This window comes from Lithobates pipiens, unplaced genomic scaffold (genome assembly GCF_037356315.1).
Source record: "Lithobates pipiens isolate NorthernLeopardFrog02 unplaced genomic scaffold, aLitPip1_a1.2 Scaffold_30, whole genome shotgun sequence".
Classification (NCBI taxonomy): Eukaryota; Metazoa; Chordata; class Amphibia; order Anura; family Ranidae; genus Lithobates; species Lithobates pipiens.
The window spans coordinates 48,028,847-48,047,478 of NW_027507791.1; the positions used below are offsets into that span (position 1 = coordinate 48,028,847).

An 18,632-nucleotide genomic window follows, 5' to 3' on the forward strand; every position below is an offset into this window, starting at 1 on the left:
GATAAAAATTTCATTTGGGTACAGTGTTGTATGCCCGCGCAATTGTCATTCAAAGTGCATCAGCGCTGAAAGCTGAAAATTGGTCTGGGACTGAGGGGGGTTTAAGTGCCCAGTAAGCAAGTGGTTAACAAGGGGGGCAATCACTTTTTCACACAGGGCCATGATGGTTTGGATTTTTTTTCACCTTTAATAATAAACACCTTCATTTACAAATTGCATTTTGTGTTTACTTGTGTTGTCCTTGACTATTGTTTAAATTGGTTTGATGTTCCGAAACACTTAAGTGTGACAAACATGCAAAGGAACAGGAAATGAGGAAGGGGGCAAACACTTTTTATATATATATACACACACAGACTTTCACATAAAAAAAAAAAAAAAAAAAAATTATATATATATATATATATATATATATATATATATATATATATATATAAAATGTATTTTTTTTTTTCAATATGTAAGTGTGTGTATATATATACACACACACACACACACACACACACACACACACACACACACACACACACACACACACACACACACACACACACACACACACACACACACATACATACATACACAGATGTGACCCCTGTTGAAGCCTAAAGAAAGATGTCTCCGTCCTTCCAGAGTGAAAATCGGCATCTACCAAACCACAAATTGTGCCGATTAAATGTAGTTGCAGGCGTGAGAGCCCAGGAGCGGAGTAGCTCCTCCCCCCCTCGCTAAGGTTTTCCCAGAATCCATCACACACCCCCCCAGTGTGTCTTTTTCTAAGGAGAAAATGGCAAGACCTGAATAGAACCACCAAGGTGACGACTCCCTTGTAATTGTTAGATATCGCTGCAGCATATGAAGCTTGCCGCCTCGTTAGGTGCCGGGTGTTTTTACATGTTTATTTAGTACATACGCTGCATAAATAAACGTGTTTAAATAAAGAAGCGTTTCGGCGGTGTATCTCTCATGTTCCTCGGAGTAGAAACGCAGCCTGTTATGGTGCCGCAGAAACATCTGAACACACATAGGGCCTCATTCACACTGCCATGCTGATTTTCTCTGCATCTTGTCCATACGCTGTATGCATGGAAGGTTTGTGCAAAAGTTTACATGCATACAGTGTGCATGGACTCTATTGGCTGCTGCTCATTAATTAATATTCTGCCCAATTAAATAAACGCTTAAGCGCTGGACGATCCTAACGCGTTTTGCAAGGTTTACATATTTGAATATATATGAGATGAATTGACCACATAGTGGGATGTGGTCATTCAACACATTTCCCAGATTTTCATTCTGCTTCTTCAGGAGATAGCAAAAAAAAAGAGTGCAAAGGATAAAAGTGCGTATCTAGTCCAATGTAAGTTTATTCATCTTGTTAAAAGATCAAAAAGGTAAATGCAAAGCCTTTTGGGGGCTCAGAGTTCTCCTTCATCAGGGCTAGAAATAATCAAACAAAATTTGTTATCATTCTTATAACTATCTACTATATCATTTTTGTGTTGTCTATGAGCCCTGATGAAGGGGGCAGCCCATGAAACATGTTATATTTTTATCAAGATGAATAAACTTGTACAGGACTGATTCTCCTTTTACTGTCCAACTACAGGCTGGGGGGGGGGGGTGCAAGCCAAAAAGAGTGCAAAGGATGAAAGGTGTGTAACCAACCTAGTCATTTTGATAAAAGAGCAAAGGTAAATCCAAAGCGTTTTGAGGGCGTTTTGAGGGCAAACGGCTCCCCTTCATCAGGGCTAAGAGAAGATAACAAAAGATGATACAACATTTTGCTATCATTCCTATATCCATTTATTATTTCATTTTTGTGTTATCTTATTTTTGAGCCCTGATGAAGTGGGCAGCCCCTGAAACCTGTTGCCCTTATCTTTTAAAATAGCAAAGGTAAAGCGTTTTGGGGGGCTCACAGTTCCTCTTCATCAGGGCTAAGAGAAGATAATAAAAGATTATATAAATTTGGTTATCATTCTCATAACTATCTATTATATAATTTTTGTGTAATCTAGTCCCTGAGCCTTGATAAAAGCCCCCAAAACATGTTACCTTCACTGATTTTTTTTATAACCATGAATAAACTCCTTTCACTGTCCAACAACAGGCTGGGGGGGGGGGGGGGGGGGCTGACAATACAAAAAAAGTGCAAAGGATGAAAGCGTGTAACCAGCCCAGTATAAGTTTATTCATCTTGATAAAAAGGTAAAGCGAACGTGTTTCAGAGGCTTACAGCTCCTCTTCATCAGGATTAAGAGACAAGATAACAAAAGATTATATACATTTTGTTATCATTCTTATATCTATTATATCATTTTTGTGTTATCTAGTCTCTGAGCCCCGATGAAGGGTGCAGCCCCCGAAACCTGTTGCATTTTACCTTTTTATCAAGATAACAAAGGATTATATACATTTTGCTATCATTCCCATATTTATTTGTTATATAATTTTTAGTGTTATCTTGTTTTTGAGCCTTGATGAAGTCAGCAGCCCCTGAAACTTGTTGCCTTTTACCTTTTAAAAAAGCAAGGGTAAAGCTAACGTGTTTCAGGGGCTTACAGCTCCTCTTCATCAGGACTAAGAGACAAGATAACAAAAGATTATATACATTTTGTTATCATTCTTATAGCTATTAAATAATTTTTATGTTATCTAGTGTCTGAGCCCCGATGAAGGGGGCAGCCCCTAAAACCTGTTGCATTTGATCTTTTTATCAAGATAACAAAGGATTATATACATTTTGCTATCATTCCTATATTTATTTGTTATCATTTTTAGTGTTATCTTGTTTTTGAGCCTTAATGAAGGCAACAGCCCCTGAAACTTGTTGCCTTTTACCTTTTTAAGCCCTGATGAAGGGGATAGCCCACGAAACCTGTTGCATTTTATACCCTTTTGATCTTTTATCAAGATGAATAAACTTGTAATGGACTGGTTCTCCTTTCACTGTCCAACTGCAGGCTTGGGGGAGGAGCTAAAACAGGAAGTGTTACTGAACTGCAGGTCTCATGCCCAGCCAGACAGGGCTGTGCCGTGTGGCAGAGCTGTTTAAATCTCAAGACTGGATAAGGGGAAGCTGTGAGCCCCCAAAACACATCGCCTTTACCTTTTCAATCTTTTATCAAGATGAATAAACTTATACTGGGCCGGTTCTCCTTTGTCCAATCACAGGCTGGGGGAGGAACTAGACCGATAAGTGTTACCTAATTGCAGGTCTCTGGTACCGCCAGACAGGGCTGTGCTGTGTGGCAGAGCTGTATATATCTCAGAACTGGATAGAAAAATCCTTGGCAATGCATATATGTATTTTAATTGTGTATTTAGCCGATTTTGCTTGGGAGGTCAGCTTTAATAAAAGCCAGCCGTTCAAAATGAAAAAGCTAAGAAAAGCGTCTGGCGGTCTCTGGTTATACGGTCGCACGGGGCGGCATATTGGCAAAAGTTTTTCTGAAGCTTGTCCCCGAGTTTGCATACAAAATGAGAAAAGCTTTATGCGGCGCACTCTCTTCTCAAAAGTCTTTTAGAAGAACATTGCTCTTCTCGTCCCTCCCGACTTCCTCCGCGTCTCAGCGCCGGCATACGGAGACACACAAGGCAGGATCTTTGTGTACTAATTGCAGGACAGGCGAGCCGAAAAGGCCCGCTCATAAAAAAAAAAAAATCCCAAATGCATTTAATCGCCATTTGCACTCCACTTAAACGCTGGGTCAAAAGCAACAGGAAACCATTAGAAGATTTTAAGAGATTCCGCCAGTGCCATTTAATGTTGGCACAGCTGGCGCTCCCTATAAATCCTGCGTTGCAGGGCCCGCCTCACGCACAGGGTTCACTGTGACTTGCCTTCGTTAAGGACAAAGTTAATTACTTTTTTTTTTTTTTTTCACGTGAAACACCTTTGACACCGTTTTTTTCCAGTACATCGGTGTCCCTTATTTTATTTTATATTGGTGAGGAATAAAACACCCTACACTGGTTCTATAATAAAACAAATAGAATAAAATAAATAATGATTACGAATAACAAAAAGAATAAAATAAATGTGATATTCTATACACCGCGCCTCCACCGCTCCTGCCCATTGAGATGAATGGGCAACGGCGCTTTGTGGGTCATTTTAAACCCTTTTCGGGCACTAGCGGGGGGTTAAAAGCGCCCCGCTAGCGGCCGAAAAACCTTCCGCAAGAACGTCAGTTAAGCACCTCTAAAAATGGCGGTGTTTTCCCATCAACGCCCGTCCGCTCCAGTGTGAAAGCGGTAGTTGTGAAGGTCCACCTACAACCTGGAGTGTTGGGGGGATGAGGAGAGCACCAGCTCTCTCGAGAGCAATGGATAAGGTAAGTAATTGCTTTTTAAGGGTTCATGTACATGGACATATTTGCAGGTGCATGGCTGTAGATCGTAAAATATGCCTGCTTGGGCTAGGACCCATCCCGAAAGGAAGCCATCACTCCTACTCAACTGCAGCCATGACGTTCTTCACCTGACCAAACCTGATCGAAAGCTATCACTCCAACTCAACCTTGGCCATTGCATTTCCCACCTGACCAAATCTAAAAGGAAGCGGTCACTCCTACTGAACTGTGGCCATGGCATTCCCTACTTGACCAAGCCCAAAAAGAAGCTGTCACTCCCAATCAGCCATGGCTATCGCATTCCCCACCTGACCAAACCCAAAAGGAAGCTGTCACTTCCACTTAACCACGACCAGAGCATTCCCCACCTGACCAAACCCAAGAGGGAGCTGTCACTCCCACTCAACTGCATCCATGGGATTCCCCACCTGACCAAACCTAGTAGTAAGCCATCACTCCCACTTGACCAAACCCAGAAGAAAGCTGTCACTTTCACTGAACCCCAGCCAGGACATTCCCCACCTAACCAAAATCAGAAAAAAAAAAAAGCTGTCACTACCATTCAACCACGGCCAGGGCACTCCCAACCTGACCAAACCTGGAAGGAAGCTGTCACTCCCACTGAACTGTGGCCATGGCATTCCCCACCCGACCAAACCCAAAAGGAAGCTGTCACTCCCACTCAACTGCAACCATGGGATTCCCCACCTGACCAAACCTAGTAGGAAGCCATCACTTCCACTTGACCAAACCCAAAAAGAAAGCTGTCACTCCCACTGAACCCTAGCCAGGGCAGTCCCCACCTGACCAAACCTGGAAAAAAGCTGTCACTCCCACTGAAGCCCAACCAGGGCTTTCCCCATCTAACCAAACCCAGAAAAAAATCTGTCACCCCCATTCAACCACGGCCAGGGCACTCCCCCACCTGACCAAACCTGGAAGAAAGATGTCACTCCCACTCAACCATGGCCATGGATTTCCCTACCTGATCAAACCTAGAAGGAAGCTCATCCGTTGGCATGGCGTTCCCCCGCCTGACCAAACACGGAGGGAAGCGGCTGTTTCCCACTCCACCTCGGCCATGGAGTTCCCCACCTGATCAAACCTAGAAGGAAGCTATAACTCCCACTCATCCATGGCCATGGCTTTCCCTGCCTGACCAAACACGGAGGGAAGCGGTTGCTACCACTCAACCGCGGCCATGGCATTTCCTATCTGACCAAACCTGAAAGAAAGTGGTCAATCCCACTCAACCATGACCATGGTATTCCCGACCTTCACGTACACAAAAGGATGGACATTATTGACCCATTATGGCCACATGGCCTTATTGGGTCAATGACATTGACCATAGACCATGTCTGAGTAGTGTGCATTAGCACCACCACTTGCGGTGTCCATTGGGAGAGCATGAGTGACAACACATAAAAACAACTGGTAGATGAGACTGAGAGTTGTCACTCTATAACAGGAAGTATCTGCACAAGGACCTTCATAGCAAGATCACCAAGAATTATTTTAAGAAAACTTCAGCCTTAAAATTGACTTTTGTAACGGCTAACATTTTTACATTTAAATGAACTTTTAACGATTGGGTTTACATCTACTTTAACCACGGAGGGCTAAAGGCATTTGTGGCGGCTCCTCTGCCCCGCTGTGTTTATTTTTGAGATGTCTGCGCTTTAAATTGCCGCCCGGCGTGTAAAAATAGCCAGATTTACAGAATGGTGTACGGCGAAACAGCTGCACAGCATTGTGCCGATTTGCTCCAGTCAGCAGAGAGGCGAAGGAATTCATCGCAATTATGAACGTTGTCCCAAAGACGGCCGTTTATTGCTGAGGCAGCATGGAGCCCGCCTGGAAGTTTTTTTGGCCTGGACCTGGCATCAGAATGAAGCTCCTAATTCATGTTTAATATACCGGGAAGGAACCGAAGCAGAACGGCGCACAGGGCCCAGGCGAGCGACTCGCCATCTCCTAAAATATCCCTCGGCGCGGGATGAAACGATTATTTGTCAGGGAGGCCGTAATGACAAGACACTTTCTATCGCCAATTTAAGGGCCATCTGCCTGCAAAGGTTTGTTTAACTCAGCGCTGCAACTGCGTGTATATAAATATACGTATGTAAACGCACTGTTTATATACAGGTTTTACATAGGTACATCAGAGGCTGCTCTGAGAATAGCAAAGGCCTCTCTTTCTCTCCGGTCTCCTCGGCTGACTTTTAAGATGATGGAGGGAGACTATATAGGGTGAATGGCCATATTTTACATTTCGTGTATGAACTACAGCCGGACCAGGCTTATTTATATAGAAGATATACACTGAATACATTTACTGAATCCCAATTCTGCCAGCTAGACATTGCTATTTATTATTGTGTTTCTCAGTGGTCTCCAAACTGGAGCCCTTTATCCTGCCCCTGGGGCACTATTCCTCCCATTGACACTAAGAATAAGGCACCATTCATTCAACTGACACCAACATTGGGGCATAATTCCTCTTAATGATCTAAATCAGGGGTCTCCAAATGTTCTAAACAAAGGGCTAGTTTTCTGTCCTTCAGCCTGTAGGGGGGGGCCAGACTATAGCCAGTGGAAGTAAACAATGCCCCATCATCAGGGTAGGACTTAGGGTGGTGGGGGCCCCTGGGCTTGAGTCCCTTTCGGGCCCTACCTTCTATACATTACCGTATTTATCGGCGTATAACATGCGCCCCAAGTTTAGGAGGTTTTTTTAAAGAAAAAAACTTTTAGGAGGGAAGTTTAAGGAAAAAAAACTTACATTTAAATGCCCATCAATGCAGCCTTGTCAGTGTCATTTGCAGCCTTGTCAGTGTAGCCTTGTCATTTTAGTCTTGAAGTTTAAAAATGGCGCCACCAAGATACAGAGTCCTGTGTATCTCGGCGGCTCTCAGGTCCTCTTGGCAGCTCTCGGGTCCTCCAGAGCCGAGAGTTGCCATGTGTACTCAGCTCGGCTCACAGTCACGCTCAGTCCCTGTGTTATGTCAATCATAGGGCGGGACTGGGCGTGACTGCGAGCTGAGCGGAGCCGAGTACACTCGGCTATGTATCTCAGCGGGGCCTGTGGGGCCCATGGGCTTGAGCCCAGTCAAGCCCAATGGTAAGTCCAGCCCTGCCCATCATTGGTTTTAATGTGAGGAATAGTGACCCATTGTATAAGTAGGAGGAATAATGCCCTATCATCGTTGATTAGTGGATGGAATGTTGCCCCATCATTGGTGTCAGTGGATGGAATGGTACCCCAAGGGCCAGATATAGACACATCTGGCCCACAGGCTGCTGTTTGGAGGCCACTGATATAAACGATGGAACGCTATACCTCCCTCTAGAAATTAAAGATGGGCACTATTTCTCTGACCGACACCTACCAACTATTGGGTACTGTTGCTCCCACTGACACAAAAGATGAACCATTATTCGCCCTACTTACACCAACAATGGGGCACTGTATCTTCCACTGACACCAGCAACGGGGGCGCGGTACCTTCCTCTGACATTAGCAAGAGGACATTGTTCCTTCCGCTGACACCAACTTTGGGGCACTATTCCTCCTGCTGACACCAATGTGGGGGCACTATTCCTCCTGCTGACACCAATGTCGGGGCACTATTCCTCCTGCTGACACCAATGTCGGGGCACTATTCCTCCTGCTGACACCAATGTCGGGACACTATTCCTCCTGCTGACACCAATGTCGGGGCACTATTCCTCCTGCTGACACCAATGTCGGGGCACTATTCCTCCTGCTGACACCAATGTCGGGGCACTATTCCTCCTGCTGACACCAATGTCGGGGCACTATTCCTCCTGCTGACACCAATGTCGGGGCACTATTCCTCCTGCTGACACCAATGTCGGGGCACTATTCCTCCTGCTGACACCAATGTCGGGGCACTATTCCTCCTGCTGACACCAATGTCGGGGCACTATTCCTCCTGCTGACACCAATGTCGGGGCACTATTCCTCCTGCTGACACCAACGTCGGGGCACTATTCCTCCTGCTGACACCAACGTCGGGGCACTATTCCTCCTGCTGACACCAACGTCGGGGCACTATTCCTCCTGCTGACACCAACGTCGGGGCACTATTCCTCCTGCTGACACCAACGTCGGGGCACTATTCCTCCTGCTGACACCAACGTCGGGGCACTATTCCTCCTGCTGACACCAATGTCGGGGCACTATTCCTCCTGCTGACACCAATGTCGGGGCACTATTCCTCCTGCTGACACCAATGTCGGGGCACTATTCCTCCTGCTGACACCAATGTCGGGGCACTATTCCTCCTGCTGACACCAACGTCGGGGCACTATTCCTCCTGCTGACACCAACGTCGGGGCACTATTCCTCCTGCTGACACCAACGTCGGGGCACTATTCCTCCTGCTGACACCAACGTCGGGGCACTATTCCTCCTGCTGACACCAACGTCGGGGCACTATTCCTCCTGCTGACACCAACGTCGGGGCACTATTCCTCCTGCTGACACCAATGTCGGGGCACTATTCCTCCTGCTGACACCAATGTCGGGGCACTATTCCTCCTGCTGACACCAACGTTGGGGCACTATTCCTCCTGCTGACACCAACGTTGGGGCACTATTCCTCCTGCTGACACCAACGTTGGGGCACTATTCCTCCTGCTGACACCAACGTTGGGGCACTATTCCTCCTGCTGACACCAACGTTGGGGCACTATTCCTCCTGCTGACACCAACGTTGGGGCACTATTCCTCCTGCTGACACCAACGTTGGGGCACTATTCCTCCTGCTGACACCAACGTTGGGGCACTATTCCTCCTGCTGACACCAACGTTGGGGCACTATTCCTCCTGCTGACATCAACGTTGGGGCACTATTCCTCCTGCTGACATCAACGTTGGGGCACATTACCAATGGGGCCCTAGTCATCCCATTGACACAAATAATAGGGGACCATTCTTCCCACTGACACAAATAATAGGGGACCATTCTTCCCACTGACACCAGTGATGGGGCACTATTCCATTCCACTAACAATAACAATGAGGCACTATTCCTCCCACTGACACCAATGATAGGGGACCATTCTTCCCACTGACAACAAAGATGAGCCACTATTCCTCCTATGGACACCAGCGATGGGGCAATATTTCTCTACTCACGCCAATGGTGAGGTACTATTCTTCCTACTGACACCAATGATGCAGTACTATTCAATTTCACAAACACTAACAATGGGGCACTGCTTCTCTGACTGACATCAATAAAGTGGTTGTTAAACTACTCTAACCTGTATACACTATCGGCACTGCTTCCCATTGCAGTGTCCCCCTCTGTGTATGATTTATAGAAATAAATGCTGCAAATACCTAATTTCACAGATGAGATTGCGATCACATGACCAGCCAGCTTTCTCCTTTCCTCCTCTGACAGATGCAGCGGGAGGGAGTGAGATTCCCCTGCTGACATCAGTCTGGAAGGGAGGAGGAGAGAGCTGGCTGGTCATGTGATCGCAATTTCGGCTCTTAAATTAGGTATTTACAGCATTTATATTTATAAATCATACGCAGAGGGGGACACTGCAATGGGAGGCAGTGCTGATGGTCTATACAAGTTAGTATTATGAGAGCAACAGGAGAGGGGATGGGTGGCACTGTCACGAGCAGACAAACAGAGAGGGGAAGGGGGAGGAGGACACAGGAGCAGATAGCAGGCTGTGGATGATGAACTGACCACGGTGTCAGTCTCAGCAGCCATGATATACCGTGGTCAGTTTACAATATTGTTTTATGTGAGCAGCCTTGTTTGAGCCTGAGAGCTCATTAAAGCAGTGCAAGTCCCAGCACTGCTTGGATAAGTCTTTTTGAACTGAGCACCGAACAGGTAGTGAGAGGAAATCTCCACAAAATCCCTTCATAGACAATTATCACCATAACAGGTGTCCCCTTTGGAACATTTCCCCTCACCTCCTATTCTACGGACAACTGTAGAATTTTGGATTCCCTACCATTTATTGTCCCAGTGACAATGAATCCAGGATGAATAGAAAAAGTTAATATTCCCAGAGGGGCACAGACCTCAATAAAATCAGGGCAGAGGTTTTACTCTTAACACCTTCCATCCAAAATGTAAAGAGAGAGGTTGATAGGCCATTGCGTCGTAAACATTGGTTTGCAACACAGAGGAAAAATGGTTATTTCCCTAAAATGGTCTCAAAAGTTTCTCAGTAACGGTACTAGTTCCAATCTAGAAGGCCAATGTTATTAATAGACAATATGGCTGCCTGTGGTATTGATTGATATGTTATAACCTGATTTACTTTTTACAACTTTTATTTTTGCAGGTCTCAATATTGGTACTTGTCATGGGAGGATATGTAGGCCACCATTGTGAACTTCTTGGAGATGCTGGTGGCTTGGCCCTCCCTTGACTCTCTTGACCCAGAGACTTCACTACCTTTGTGTCACTAACCCAGAATAAGAATACAGATATGATAAGTTTGAGAAGTCATTAGTCCTTATCAGGGTTTTTTATTTTTCTCAGGCAATAGGTGCAGGTACACCCCCTTCCAAATCACCCCTTGTCTACACCCCCCCTACCCACCTCTGAGCACCATCCCTTGGTTCCACCACTGATCCAGTACCATCTCCTTTTAGAGCATGCAGAACCCAGTAATTTGTATGTAATTCGATACTGCTAACAAGAAAAGCAATAAAAATAGATCCCCTGCAGCCAACAGACCCCCCCCCCCCCCCCCCAGCAAAAATAGATCTACCCAGCAACAATAGAGCCACCACAAAAAATACCCCCATACCAGCAACAATAGATCTTCCAGCAGCCAGCATCAATAGACCCTCCAGCAGTGTTAATTTTGTCAATGAAAATATGTTCGGTGACTAAATTAACACAATTTTAGTCTACTAAAATACAACTATAACAATCCAGATGACTAAAACTAAAATGCCATTTTTGTCAAGATACTATGGCCAAAACGAAATTGACATTTGACGTCAAAATTGTTAAAGTGCTTGTAAACCCTTACAAACCCCTTTGACCTACAGGTAAGCCTAGATTAAGGCTTACCTGTAGGTCCAAGAAATATCTCCTAAACCTATATGGTTTAGGAGATATTTACCTGAAGACGGCCACCCCTGTCTACGGCGCATGCGCCGTAGACAGCGGTGCGCAGGCACACTGGGTAAACCGCACATCGCGGCGATATGCCACGAGTGCCGGCTCCCGTGCCTATGCGCGGGAGTGACATCGCGGCTCCGGTGAATCACCGCGCCGGAGCAGCGAGACCCACGGAGACCCACCAAGAAGATGGACGCTCGGAACTACAGGGGACAGCGGTGACTTCTCTGGCTCCTGTGTCAGGTAAGTGACACATAATGGGCTACTATGTGATGCATAGTAGTCCATTATGCTTTACCTTTGCAGGGAATGAAAGAGGAAGTAAACCCATCAGGGTTTACTTCCTCTTTAACACTGCTCTCCAGCAACATTAGACCCCTCCCTCAACAGTAGATCCCTCTCAGCAGCAATTGACCCCCCTCCAGCATCCACTGATCCTCCACCAGCAACAATAAACCTCCCCAGCAACACTAGACCCCCCCACAACAATTGCTTCCCCATAGATCCTCCAGCAGCCAGCATCAGTAGACCCTCCAGCATACTCTAGTACCCCTTGCCATTATATACATTCTGTGCGTTCCCCCGCGTTCCAGCTGAAAAAAAAGCTCTGGTCTTTATCTGTTCTGCATCAGTGACTGAATGTATTTAAACCAGCTTGATGGCCAGGCATGGCATTTTCAGACGGAGAGGTCCTAATGGTAGCCGCCATGTTTTCCCTATGATAGGTTTCTTTATAAGTTCATTGAATGTCTTATTGATGTGAAGAACTGTTATTATAATATAAATCATGTCTGTCCTTTAACTGCTTTTTCTATTTTTGAATATGTGGCTTGTTTTTTTTTTTTCCCTCATTAATCCTCCTTTTATAGTGTTCCAATTATGGGCGAAATCCGGTGGGAAGACACACCGATGGTCTACTTAAAGCCTAACTCCAGCCAAAGCCAATGTTTCTGTTGGTTTGTTTTAGATAGAATGGGGAATAGTTGCATTTTCTGTCTATGACCCCGAAAGGGGAGATTTTCCCCCCACTTCCTGTCCCAGTGACACCTGTACAAGGAAGGGGGGGGGGGGAGCAGCTGTAACTTGGACAGAAAGCCACAGACTGCTTAAAACATGGTGTTGGTCATTCTAACCCTACCGCAATCTACTAAACATGTGGCTTTGTTTTTAGTCCATGTCCCTACCGGAGAGATTTCCCTTGACTTCCTTTCCTGACAGGAAGCCAGGAGAGATCTCCCCAGTGGGGGAACAAAGACAGCAATGCAAATCTCAACCTACCTCGTTCTATCTACAGCATATGTTTTGGCTGGAGTTGGACTTGAAATGGCTACTCCATGTTATTGTACCAGGGCTGTGGTTAATCGTTCTCCCCCCGATGTTGTAGAGTGTGGAGAAGCTGAGCTTTTCCTGGTTATGATTTCAGACGTTAAGAAAGAAAGGTTTTAACGGGTGCGACAGCCCCGAACCGGACGGGGATGACTCCATTGACCAGAGCCCTCTCATGGAAGACAAATATCGCAAAGCCAGCGAGGACTTGGACATACTGTTCAAACGCTATGGCGTAAGTACCGTGCCTTCTCCAGCAACTCTTCATCTCTCTTTTTTTTTTTTTTTCTCTGTCTTTTCTCCCTTTATACCTCTCCCCACCCCCAAAAAATACATACATTAATAAAACCACGAAAATTAAAATTGGGACAAAAAAAATAAATAAAAATACCTCAACCCCAACCCTGATGTGAAAAAGCAGGCGCTGAACAAGAAGCACAGAGAGTACGAGAGCCCGGACGCGGACGAGGTGTTTGCGCTGACTCCGCAGACGGAGGAGAAATATAAAAAGATTGACGAGGAGTTTGATAAAATGATGCAGAATTATAGACTCGCAGTGAGTACCGCGGGGGAGGAGCTACAGGCCACAGCAGCACTGCAGGTTCCTGGGTAATGCACAGACACGGGGGAGGAGATTTTCCACATAGAGCAGACAGGCTTGGTTGGTACATAAGCTCCAGTTGTCAATGTGTCATTGTTTTGTGGCAACAAGTGTCAGTGCAGCATTGCTCTCTGACCCCCAGTTATCGGTATGTCATTGTTATAAGAACCCAAGTGTCAGTATGTCATTGTTCCGGACCCTAAATGTCAGTGTGTAAGTATTCTGCACCCCGAGTATTATTGTTCTGGAGCCTGAGTGTCAATATGTCATTGTTCTGTAATCCTAAAGTGTCAGTGTGTCATTGTTCTGTGATCCCCAATTGTCAGTGTGTCATTGTTCTGTAATCCCCTAGTGTCAGTGTGCAAGTTCTGGACCTCCAAGTATAACAATGTCATTGTTCTGGGCACCAAGTGTCAATATGTCATTGCTATAAACCCCCAAATGTCAGTGTGTCATTGTTCTGAACCCCCCAAGTGTCATTGTTCTGGCCCCCCTAGTATCATTATGTCATTGTTTTTGACCTTCAAGTGTTAGTGTGTCATTGTTCTGGGCCCCAAGTGTCAATATGTCATTGCTATAAACCCCCAAGTGTCAGCGTGTCATTGTTCTGCCCCCCCAGTATCATGTCATTGCTCTGGGCCCCCCCGAGTGTCAGCGTGTCATTGTTCTGGGCCCCCAAGTGTCAGCCTGCATGTCATTGTTCTGTGCCCCCAAGTGTCAGCGTGTCATTGTTCTGGGCCCCCCAAGTGTCAGCGTGTCATTGTTCTGGGCCCCCCAAGTGTCAGCGTGTCATTGTTCTGGGCCCCCCCAAGTGTCAGCGTGTCATTGTTCTGGGCCCCCCCAAGTGTCAGCGTGTCATTGTTCTGGGCCCCCCCAAGTGTCAGCGTGTCATTGTTCTGGGCCCCCCCAAGTGTCAGCGTGTCATTGTTCTGGGCCCCCCCAAGTGTCAGCGTGTCATTGTTCTGGGCCCCCCCAAGTGTCAGCGTGTCATTGTTCTGCCCCCCCAGTATCATGTCATTGCTCTGGGCCCCCCCGAGTGTCAGCGTGTCATTGTTCTGGGCCCCCAAGTGTCAGCATGTCATTGTTCTGGGCCCCCCAAGTGTCAGCGTGTCATTGTTCTGGGCCCCCCAAGTGTCAGCGTGTCATTGTTCTGGGCCCCCCAAGTGTCAGCGTGTCATTGTTCTGGGCCCCCCCAAGTGTCAGCGTGTCATTGTTCTGGGCCCCCCCAAGTGTCAGCGTGTCATTGTTCTGGGCCCCCCAAGTGTCAGCGTGTCATTGTTCTGGGCCCCCCAAGTGTCAGCCAGCGTGTCATTGTTCTGGGCCCCCCAACTGTCAGTGTGTCATTGTTCTGGGCCCCCCCAAGTGTCAGCGTGTCATTGTTCTGGGCCCCCCCAAGTGTCAGCGTGTCATTGTTCTGGGCCCCCCCAAGTGTCAGCGTGTCATTGTTCTGGGCCCCCCCAAGTGTCAGCGTGTCATTGTTCTGGGCCCCCCCAAGTGTCAGCCAGCGTGTCATTGTTCTGGGCCCCCCAAGTGTCAGTGTGTCATTGTTCTGGGCCGCTAAGTGTCTGCGTCTCATTGTTCTGGGTCCCCCCAAGTGTAAGTGTGTCATTGTTCTGGGCTCCAAGTGTTGGTGTGTCTTTGTTTGTGCCTTCACACTCCTAAATGTAAGTGTGTCATTGTTCTAATGTGTCAAGTGTGCTGTTGTGTTAGGACCCCCAAGTGCCATTCTGCAGTTTGAGATATCAGTGTATCGTTGTATGAAACCCAAGTGTCCCCTCTACCACCTGTTGTTCCCATGTCATTGTCCTGGCATCCAATATGCCAGCGTATCCTTGTACTGGAACCTCAACTGTCTTGTTATTGAAAAGGCACAGCATGTATTGTCTTTACACTCAAGATAGGAGCCTGCAGTGCTGCTTACTGGAGATTTGAAATCCTAACCCTATACTTCAGGAGTGGGCCTGCTACACACAGCTCAGTAGCCCATCCCTTGGTGGAAGGGTTACGAGTTTAAGGAGTGTGTTTTTCTGCATGGCTGTGCTTCGTGGCCTGGTTTGCTTGATATTCACATGAGGTGCCAGCATAGATAAAGTGGACTCGTCACATTTGCAAACATCCATTTTTGTATGGTGAATCAACGTTCGGCAGTGCCCATTCACACCTTGTGTGGTAATGTTGATCTTTTGTGAACCCAATGAACATTGGTTTATTTAACAAAATGGCTGTAGCAAATAGCAAGTCTGCTTTAATATGCATGACTAATGAGGTAACTTGAGGAACGGGCCTCGTTTTGGTCTTTTTTTTGCCCATTTCAGCCAATTAGGTTGTCTTTCATTCCCCCCAATGCATTATGGAAGAGTTTGATTGGGTACTATTGAAGATGATGGTGTCCCGATCCCCTTTTTAGATTAAATGTTCCTTATCCAAATTGTTAACACTTGTCTAAACCAGTAACCAGCTTATCCTGATTGATTGTGCTTGGCTTTCTTCTGACAGTTGAATTTCTTTGACTTCTTTCAATTTTTTTACTGACAATTAACATTCACTTACCACTGTTGAATAGATTGTGTTTATTCACTGACTCCACTCTAAAACTTGACATTAGAGCGGAGGGGGATCTTAATTACGGGGAGCGTCTTGGATGAAAAGACACCCTGCAATTTGAACGTATAATTTATCAGATGTTCTCTAAATCATAACGCATGAATATGTTAAACTCGGTGTGGGATGCTGTTATAATAATTATCATAAGTTAAATAAAGTTATCGGACAGGTTGCAGTGAGTGTGGAAAAGTTTTATCACTTGTCCTTTTATACTGTATGCTTGCTTCTTTTGGAACTGCAAACTTTATTAGCCATTAAGTTTTGGTGGAGGACTCGGTTGCCCTCAATATTTTAGACTACATGGGATAGAAGTTTAAAACATCCACCATATGGCCAAAATTTAGAAAAAATTATCCACACTACAGTTTTTGCACTTAAAATTACTTAATTTTATTGAATAAATGCAGATTAAGTCAGTTGACGCGTTTCAGCCTATAGGGCCAAAATGTTGGGCTTCCAACCTTGTAACAATGATTTGGTTATAGTCTTTCAGTGTCCCTGTATGACCATGCCCTCATCTCCTGTCAAAGGTGACACCAGGACCTGAAATGAGGGAAGTGGTTGCAGCCTTTGTCCTAATTGGAGAGATTTCCCATCACTTCCTGTCCAAACAGGAAGTCCAGTGAAGGGCAATATCCCCAGTGGGCTCACAGACTTCTAGTAAAAAACTGGCATGGCTTTAATTTCTTGTTCCACCTTTACAACCAAATCTTGACCTTGAAAACATGTCCACTAAGGGCTTGCTCTTCAAGGTCCAGCCTTCAGTTGTCATTCCCTTTGCAATATCATACAACAATCATTTGAAAAATCATTTTTTTTTCTTTTTTTTTTTGGGGGGGGGAGGGGGGATAGAATAGGGAAGAGTGGAACACCCCTCAGGTTTCATTGCTTGTAAAAATGTCCAATAAGAGTTGCCAGACCAAAGATCCAAAAGTCCAAAATCTTTTGATATTAGTGTTTGCTCATAACAAGACAACAGCCAATGCATTTTGGGGGGTTTAGACACCCCCATCCTTCATTAGGTTTTATAAATGTTGTTGCTGGACTTAATAGGGTGCAGTATTGGCAAGTCGCAAACCAATTGCGTTGGCTGTTCCATGTTGTCTTATTATGAGCAAGACACTACTATTAAACGTTTTTGGTCTTAGATCTCTGGTCTGGTGATCTCATTGGACTTTTTGCTTGTGGATCTTAAACTTCAGGTCCCTAAGCCCTTGTACACGCGGTCAGACATTCCAACAACAAAATCCGTCGGATTTTGTCCGACAGATTTTGTCTGAAACTGGTGTTGCATACACACGGTCGTACAAAGTTGTCGGAAAATCCGATCTTCGTAACGGGATGACGTAATTTAGTTACGACGGGACTACGTTCAGGCTAGTAGCCAATAACTTTGGTTTAGGAATTTGATCTGAGCATGAGTGGCACTTTGTCCGATCGGAATTCTCTACAAACGATCAAAGTCCGATCGGATCATGTTGTCGGAAAATTTTATAGCCCAGCTCTAAAACTTTGTCGGTTGGATATTCCAACGGAAACAGTCCGATGGAGCCCACACACGGTCGGATTATCCAACAACACGGTCCGATCGGACATTTTCCGTCGGAATGTCCAACCGTGTGTACAAGGGCTTAGAGAAGGGACACCCTTATATGGAGCCACTGGTTTCCCTATGAACTTGAATGACTTCTTTTCATGGGTTCTTCAACCATGAAAGCTAAATAAAGTCTAATCCAAGGTCTCCAATATAAATGTTCTGCTTTTCATTGCTGCCTTTATCTCTTAGGGAGGTTATCCTTCATTTCCTGTCCCAAAGAGACAACAGGAAGTGAGAAGAAATCCCTTAAAGGTGAGGGAAACATCTACTGTTTTTTCCTGGAACTGGTGTCTCCATTGGAAGGTTTCCCAGTGACAGCTGTTAATTTTGGATTATTTCACTTGCTGTCTTAGTACAAATGGTCACCAGAATAAATAGGGTGAAATGCCCCACTAAGAGCACAGACAGGAATAAAAACTCGATAGGGGACTCTAGGAGCCCTTTTAAATAAAAACTAGGCTTCATGCGCTCTACCCCGCCCTAATTACGTAGAGCTCTAGGAGCCTTACCCTGCACCATCCACAAGAACCAAACCAAATGGTTTTGGCTTTAGATACGTGATTGGTCGCCGTCATTAGCACCTCAATTTCTCAACAACAAGGGGATTTATTTATTTTTTTGCTCGAACAATATATTTGGCCAAAGAACGTATTAAAGGGGAGAATGCAACCGGGAATGATAAGATGAATCAAACTTTTGGATCTCCCCACCGTAGCTTGTTCTAAATTGATATAACACGGGAATGTTTGGCAGAGCAGCTAAGCCAAGTGTTAATTGGTGAATTTTGTTAACATAACAGCTTAACATTTGGTAAATGTACACGCAGTTGTTGTTATGCTAATGCATAGCAGTTTTCAACTGCTGTTCTTAAAAATATGCAGTTTGAGTTGCTTACGACAGGAAAACTAGCTTACACCAGCCTGAAAAATGTTCTTCAACACGTTACAAAGTTTGCAAGCTATTACAGTATTTTTGTTAAAGTAAGCTTGTGAGGATAGAATTATGGG

At 45.5% G+C, this 18,632-nt stretch overlaps 1 protein-coding gene across 9 annotated transcripts in view; it reads left to right on the forward strand.

Annotated features, from left to right (window-relative positions):
- Positions 1-18,632, forward strand: part of MEF2D (myocyte enhancer factor 2D) — a 290,869-nt gene that overhangs the window by 239,113 nt on the left and 33,124 nt on the right. For 4 of the 9 annotated variants that reach the window (XM_077464178.1, XM_077464181.1, XM_077464179.1 and 1 more), the window contains 2 exons: positions 12,921-13,058; positions 13,245-13,379. In XM_077464178.1, coding sequence (XP_077320304.1) covers positions 12,921-13,058; positions 13,245-13,379 — 273 coding nt within the window. Of the gene's footprint in view, positions 1-12,920; positions 13,059-13,244; positions 13,380-17,814; positions 17,878-18,632 lie in introns of all 9 variants that reach the window. The other 5 variants (XM_077464184.1, XM_077464186.1, XM_077464183.1 and 2 more) reach the window with 3 other exon arrangements.